This window comes from Kryptolebias marmoratus, linkage group LG1, assembly GCF_001649575.2.
Source record: "Kryptolebias marmoratus isolate JLee-2015 linkage group LG1, ASM164957v2, whole genome shotgun sequence".
NCBI lineage: Eukaryota > Metazoa > Chordata > Actinopteri > Cyprinodontiformes > Rivulidae > Kryptolebias > Kryptolebias marmoratus.
This window is the reverse complement of record NC_051430.1, coordinates 10,784,218-10,791,251: the sequence shown is the minus strand read 5'-3', so window position 1 is coordinate 10,791,251 and position 7,034 is coordinate 10,784,218. Positions and strand designations below refer to the sequence as shown.

The window sequence follows — 7,034 nt, the reverse complement described above, 5'->3', positions numbered from 1 at the left end:
GTAGATACGTTTGTCAGATAAGTGCTCTGGCGAGGGTCCGAGGCAGCAGCAGCAGCACCAGGTGGACTGAGAAATCTTTGCGAGACTCTTGACCTTCTGACTCAGATGTGACATATTTCTGCAAAAATGGAAAATGCTGATTAATGCTGTCTCTTTTTAATAAATGTGCTATTTTATCAGAAAGCGTTGCAGATGTTTGTTTGTTTTACCTTCTAACGTTTTTAAGTTGTAGTTGAATGACTCCAGCTAAAATGAGGCACGTTTTTGGGTGACGATTTAAAAAAAAAAAACATTAAAGCACTTCTTTAAATCCAGCAATAATTTTGCAAATTGTCATGTCTCTTCAATAGTTACATAATAAAGCATTTAGAAAAACTTTTAAATGTTTCATTTTTATAAAAGTTAAAACACTGGAAAATTTCTTCCTGAGCAACAAAATTTTTTTTTTAGTGATATGGGTAAAAAAAATTGCAATTTTGGATGAAATACTTCTACATTTAGCTTCAAATAAAAGACAAGTACCAAATTCGGCATCACAACATAATTCATAGAATTAAGTTTTATAAAAATTTAATTGGGAAAACATCTGCCTTCTTGTTTCAAACATTAAAATATGATTAATAATTAGAACGTCTTCAAAAATAATACAAACCTGTAAAGGGTCGAGTAGGTACTGAGATGGTAGGAAGTGAGTTTTATGTTTTATCTAAAAGTTTGTAATCTGTTCCTCTCAAAAACTGTTTATTACGTTCTGCTAATAGGCAGAAATCTGTGTGTGCACCTCTGTTAGCAGTGTTTTTCATGAAACACTGGACAAAATTGAATGAGATTTGCAAAAAGCAATCCTTGGATAAACATGTAAAACATTTGGAGTCAACCCAATTCAACATGGCCACCAACTGACCTTATAAAGATGCAAAAAATGGCTATAACTCAGTCAATTTCAAAGATGCTGAGCTAAAATTGGACGTGGGAGTAGCTGAGCGTCAAACACATACACTGAGGGATGTATCGCATAAAACTGCATAATATTAATTTCAAGGTTTGACTTAAAGGGTTACAAGTCCTTTATTTCTCGACAAAAGATGATTTGTCTAAAACTCACAAAAGGCGGTGGGCGATGTGCCTTTAAGGAATATTAGGCCTGTATTTTTATAATTGTAAGGGTTTACAATGCATAATGATGATGAAACATTAGGATTATTTCTCTGCATGGGCCCATTTTGCATGTTTGTCTGTTTTACATAATGACTTTAAAAAACATTTAGTTTTGTTTATAAGCCTAGCTTTATTAGTCACAAGCTAGGCTGGTTATATAACACTCTGCACCTCATCACCCTGCACCAAATTATTTAAAAAATCACGTTAATCCAGTCAAAACAATTAGATTTCAGTAAGGCTTCTAACAAGTGTGCAACAACAGTTACTGTTATCTGCATAATTTTTTAAAAGATTCCCTCTTTGGTCCCCTTTTACTTGACTTCAGCCCACAATTTCAGGTTGAAATGTTTCCTGATAATTTAACGGTCAAGTCAGTAAAGTTCAACACAGCAAATGTTCCCGGTCCTTTGTTTGTTCAGGTGTTTTTCCTCACCAACTGTCAAAATGTCCTACAAAAGACAGACTTATCTTAAATATGTAAAACAGCTGAACAAAGTGGACTGAAACCCATCTGGGGAGGCCACACAGAGTCTGGAGACACTGTTCAGCATTTTATTCACACCAAAATAACACAAATCATTAGTCATACTTACACACGTATACACATAGAGCTCGAAAAATAGCTATAAATTAAGAGTTTTTAACAATGAAGTGCATAATATCCTTTGAAGTTTTGTCATTTCTGTCAGAAAAGACATTTAACGGATGAAATGTTTCCATATTAATGCCTTCATCTGTAGTAGAGCGCCATGAAGGGGGGGTGCTGGAGGTGAACGCCCTCACAGGGCACCCCCGCTCCGGCTCGACTGCAGCCCAGGATCAGGCCCAGGTCCAGGGCTGGCAGCGCGGCTACAACCCCATCCCCCCACGCATCGCCGTCGACGTCCTGCAGAACCCCTACCGGGGGGGTTTCGCCCGGCGGGTCGTCGTTGAAGAATAGCTTCACCCGCCGTACGTTCAGTAGGCTGGAGCCTCGGCCTGCTCCACCTGCCACCTCCTGCAGGTGGTGAAAAAGGAACAGCAGATCCACCCTCAGCTCCAATGTGCCACCCTGTGAGCTCAAACTGTACCTGTTGGGAGACACGACAAACCTGGTTACGACTCTGTTCTCTGAGACGCAAAGGGGCATGTCATTGCAACGCAGTCTGTCTTGTTATTGCTGTTAAAACTGAATTAGTGTGTAGAGGGAGAAACTCTTAACCGGGAGCAGATTTACCTTGTAGGAAAGTTGTGCTTCGCTCTGAATAGAATCACGGGGTGCACGTCTAGGTGTTGGGGGTTAGAAAGCTGAAGGTGAAGCTCAGCTCTCCAGATTGGTAACGAAACGATCTCCCTTGTGAGAACAAACTCCACACCTGCATCTGTTGGGAAAGAGAAAGAAACACTCAAAAGTCCAGCACATCAGGTCACAAAGCACCACGTCCTTTTATGTCAGCCTCAGCCGCCGGCGGTAAAACAGAGGTGATGTTTTCACCTCGAAAGACCTTGTTAATCTGTCAGCAGGATACCTGAGCAGCTCTTGGTGGGGACATTAAAGCCAGCTGAGACTCATTTGTATGCAGATAAGACGGTCCCCTCTGCAACTGCAGTAATCAAGTCATTTACCAGCCTTCGGGATGGTTTTCAGGCTTATTTCTTCAGCTCAGAAACAGCTCGGGGCGTCTGCCAGAGAACAATTCCTTTCTGTCACCATTTGTTTCGTGGACAGCCGCTTTCTGCTGCACGTCCTTTCCTCGAAGCAATGATCATTTTCACGTCACCTTGTGTTTGTGCCTTTTTTTTAAACAGACGACATTTATCCACGTGCTCTGAGTGTATCTTTTTTTCTTTCTTTTTTTTATAAAGTGTCCTTCTACAACAAAAACACTTGTGCTTTATTGGACAGGATTCTAAAGAAGATGTTCATGTGTCGATTCCTCAGACGTGTTTGGCTGAAACTGGACTGACTCCAAATCTAAAATGAGTTTTAGTTTTAGCTGGAGAACGAAGAACATTTGCACGGATTCTACAGGTCTGTGGAACCACTGAGGGTATGTACCACTGGTCCTTATCACCCGCCGATCAAGGGGGAGTGATCATGTGTTTGCGGGTGTCTGTGTTGGCTGCACAGCAACCTCATTTTGGGAGATGGGGGAAAATGACAACAACTCAGCCAAGATTTTGAGCAAAATCTTGGCTTAGTTTTAATGAAACTTTCAGAAAGCAGTCGTTGGCTGTACATCTTAACTCTTAACTTTTGGAGTCAACCGATTTTAAGATGGCTGCCTCAGCAAATCAACTTCGGCCTACACAAAAATGACTATACACCAGTGAGTCTTTCAGATACTAGGATCAAATCTGGTGAGGTAGTAGCTGAGAGTCATTCATAACACATACTCCAAGCACAAACAGATCAAATGAGATTGCCGTGTTATTTTTATGGTTTGATCAGAGAGGCGAGAAGTCTGGCATCCTCCATCAGAAGCATGGCTGGGCAGGTAATACTCCTGAAGCTGTTCAGTGACCCCTGGTGCTCTAAATATGGAAGCATCGCCACTCAGTAACATCAATAGGTCTATAAATATTTGTAAACGACTTCCACGTCCATAAACTGTTTTTTCTTTTTCTTTTTACCTCCTCTTAAGCGACCTTGGATCCCTCTGACGCGCCTGCAGTTTCCCCCCTCCTGGCAGCAGCGGTAAACCCGTCGGACGAAGCTGAACAGCGCCTTTCCGGGGAAAACCAAACCCTGCGAGGCACCCAGAAGAAAAGGCCGCACTCGGAGCTGCAGCCGCGTGCCCCCATCCCCGGGAGCCCTCCGCGCGTTCTCCAGCCAGGGCGCCTCCAGCTCCGCGCAGCGCTCCCGGTGCGCGCCGGCGGCGCCGCGCCTCCACCGCCTCAGCGCGCCCGTGCGTAAAAGCGGCTCCGAGGACCCGTCAGACGGGTCCACCGCGCGGCCTGACACTCCGATGGCACTCATCGTGACGGAGATGAAAAACAAAGCAGTCCAGGTGTAGTCTGACGCGGCCATGGTGAGATCCGAAACCCTGACAACGCGTATTAGAATCCAACTCTCCGAGGTTCGTCCTCCGGGCTATATACCCTCGCTGACAATAGGGGCAACTCAGAATGTAAATCCTCCTCACGGTCCCTGCCCCTTTGTCCGTGCCCCTAACCACTCATTTGTCCCCCGCTGCTTTCTGTGAATGCGCGTGCATAATTAGGCGCCCTGAAGCGCACCGAGCCGCTTCATTCAAATTCAGCCTTTAGTTAATGACCCTAATCAGTCCATATTTGGGTCACCAAGAACCATCTCATTTACAACACAAGCTGGACTTCGCAGTGAACAAGAAAAAGACATAAAAAGGTGGAAAAAAGAAAAAAAAAATCAGATGGAGTGACAGTGGCTCTAAACAAAAGACTACAAAGGCTGCTCACACCGGCTTAAAGAGTTTTGTTTAATCTCCACAAGAGATGGTGCAACAAATATTACAGCTCATCGCATTCAAAACAACCAAAAACAAGCAGGACTAAGACATGTTACAGTTCTCTAAACATTTCTGATAAAAGGTGTGCATAAAACCAAAAAAGTGGCAAAAAAAACTATGCAGAGCTCTTGTATTTGTGTCGAAATGTGCACAAATCAGACTTTTCACTCCAACGTGTGTCTCGCCGAGTGCAAAAATACAAACTCCTTTACGTTGGCTGTACTGAGGAACAAAGTATCAACAAGCAAAATGTGTGAAATGATGTTGACTCTACAGATGCTGCTATTGTTAGGCACAACAAACAAACTTACACAAACTTATTACACAGAAATAAGGCTAAAACTTAAGACCTTTTTATTAAATATTTCTTCAAGGAATGCATATCACCCGCCACCTTTCATTTCAAAATTTTAAACTAGGATAATTTTGCTAACAGGCAGGCAGGGTTGACTCCAATAGTTAATGCTAAAGCTTTAAACAAATATTTTGTGTGATCAGTTAGAGCTCACAGTAGGTGTTGGGGATCAGTCCCAGCTACGACCTCGCACAATTTTAGCTTAATAGTTGTAAAACTGACTGAGTTGTAGGTCACATAGCTGTGGTGGCCATCTTGAATTAATCAGTTGCAGCTGTACAGGCAATGGTCACTTTCGATAAAATCCACTTGGTGGTCCATGAGATATTTTGCTAACAGACAAAAAAAAGTTGCACACAAACAGACGTCTCCCACCTTTCGGCGATAATAAAAAATGCATAGGAGGGCAATAAGGTTGTGTAATACTAATCTGAGAACAACAAAACCTGAGTGACATAAAGTTTTTAATCAAATTATAAAATTTCCTGATTTCAGACTTTGTTTTAAGAGGTCACTGAGAGCCCAGATGTTGAAGCGGACCTCCTCCGAGCTCTGAGTGCAGGTAGGATGCGTCTCACAGCAGGTTGACGCCATGTTTCAGCAGTCTGTGTCGGGCCTTGCTGGGCAGAGAGAAAGCACTGTCCTGTTGGCTGGGGATGCCCCAGTTCCTCGACAAGGAGCCCTGCTGCTGGAAGTACGTCTCCTGCGCCACGCTGCGGGTTCCGTACATGGCGGCGCTGACGTTCCTGTGGAGAACGCAAAGCGCGGAAATTTACACTTCAAGCAGGGGAAAATTACGGAGCGAGAACAGCAAAGTGACAGTAATTACTGGAGTGTGACTTATGGTCGTTAAAGGAAAACAAAAACCATTTAAGATAAATACAGCGACGCTCATGATAAACTGACAAAATATCAACCACCCCTCCTCCTGCTTGGGGAAAAAAAAAAAAACAAGAACTCCCCCCGCCCGCCACCTCTTAACAGCCATGCTGACCTGATAATAGCCTCCTGCAGAGTTTCAGTGTCGCAGAAATGCGAGTGGAGGAGTGATGTGGCTCGGACAAAGGGGTGGTCTGTGGCCCCCCCTGATCGGCCAGACACGTTGGCTGCAGAGACACACAACAACAGAGGACCGTTAGCCTGGTCAGGCACTTCTGCTGCACAAAGGAATGCCGATCAGTGTCTTACTAATTAGCCAGTAGCTCATACATAGGCAACTATAAATTAAAAGCCTGACGCTCCTTGAAGGAATGCAAATCGCCCGCCGCCTTTCAAGCCACAGTTTTAGACTAAGATCGTCTTATTGGTCGAACCTTGAAAATAATGTTGTGCGCGATCTCATACAAGTTGTGTGCTGAAAGTGACTCTCAGCTACCACCGCATCAAATTTTAGCTCAGTATCTGTAAAACTGGTGGAATTACAGACATATTTCTAAAGTATGTTGGCTGCGGCAGCCATCTTGAACTGGTGTACATCAGTTGTATATGTGCACTCAAAGAATATTTTCTGAAAGTTTCACTAAAATCCGTCCAGTGGTTCATGAGATATTTTGCTAACAGACAGCCAAAGTTGACTACAAATAGTTAATGGCAAACTTTAAACAAAGATCAATCTGTCAGTGCTCAGAATGTGTGTTGGGGATCAGTCTCAGCTACTACCACAACACATTTTAAGTTAATATCTGTGAAATTGATTGAATTATAGCCATTTTTGTGTTTTGTAAGGTCACTTAGCTGTGGTGGCCATCTTAAATTGGGCTGACTCCAAAAGTTAATCAGTCATAGATGTACATCCTGTCGCCGATTGACCACGCTCGGCTCACTTTAAGTCCTTTTACCCCAAGGGAGGGACAACTCCTTTAAGGATTCTGCTACAAAATAACTAAAGTTTAACTAGTTATTCTAATAAGGCAAATATTTAACCCTCTGGGGTCTAGGGTGAAACTGGACGTTTTTTGGACTATTTTAAATTTGCTTTATATTTCACCCTAAAAGTGGTTTAACCTGCCATGTTTGGAGTCATTTTTTTCAGCACAACCTCCCAAGTGTGA

At 43.2% G+C, this 7,034-nt stretch overlaps 2 protein-coding genes across 2 annotated transcripts in view; both read right to left on the bottom strand.

Moving 5' to 3' along the window:
- Positions 1 to 1,399: 1,399 nt before the first annotated feature.
- Positions 1,400 to 4,486, bottom strand: si:ch211-170d8.2 (uncharacterized protein LOC571755 homolog). Its single transcript, XM_017414592.3, has 3 exons — positions 3,775 to 4,486; positions 2,378 to 2,522; positions 1,400 to 2,231 (listed from the first exon to the last, which is right to left on the bottom strand). The coding sequence occupies exons 1-3, from the start codon at positions 4,169 to 4,171 to the stop codon at positions 1,892 to 1,894; spliced, it is 882 nt and encodes a 293-aa protein (XP_017270081.1). The 5' UTR covers positions 4,172 to 4,486; the 3' UTR covers positions 1,400 to 1,891.
- A 93-nt stretch (positions 4,487 to 4,579) lies between these two features.
- Positions 4,580 to 7,034, bottom strand: part of hps4 (HPS4 biogenesis of lysosomal organelles complex 3 subunit 2) — a 9,514-nt gene continuing 7,059 nt past the window's right edge. Inside the window, exons 11-12 of the mRNA XM_017414515.3 lie at positions 5,978 to 6,089; positions 4,580 to 5,729 (exon numbers count right to left, since the gene is read on the bottom strand). Of these exons, the coding sequence (XP_017270004.1) occupies positions 5,558 to 5,729; positions 5,978 to 6,089 (284 nt within the window). The 3' untranslated portion in view covers positions 4,580 to 5,557. The remainder of the gene's footprint in view (positions 5,730 to 5,977; positions 6,090 to 7,034) is intronic.

Bases quoted from the DNA above. Each gene is read 5' to 3' on its own strand.
- si:ch211-170d8.2 (XM_017414592.3), bottom strand. From the start codon at position 4,171: ATGGCCGCGTCAGACTACACCTGGACTGCTTTGTTTTTCATCTCCGTC. The intron at 2,523-3,774 runs GTAAAAAGAAAA...CTTTCCCAACAG, and splicing joins CCAAGGTCGCTTAAGAGGAG to ATGCAGGTGTGGAGTTTGTT. The intron at 2,232-2,377 runs GTAAATCTGCTC...GTCTCCCAACAG, and splicing joins AAGCACAACTTTCCTACAAG to GTACAGTTTGAGCTCACAGG.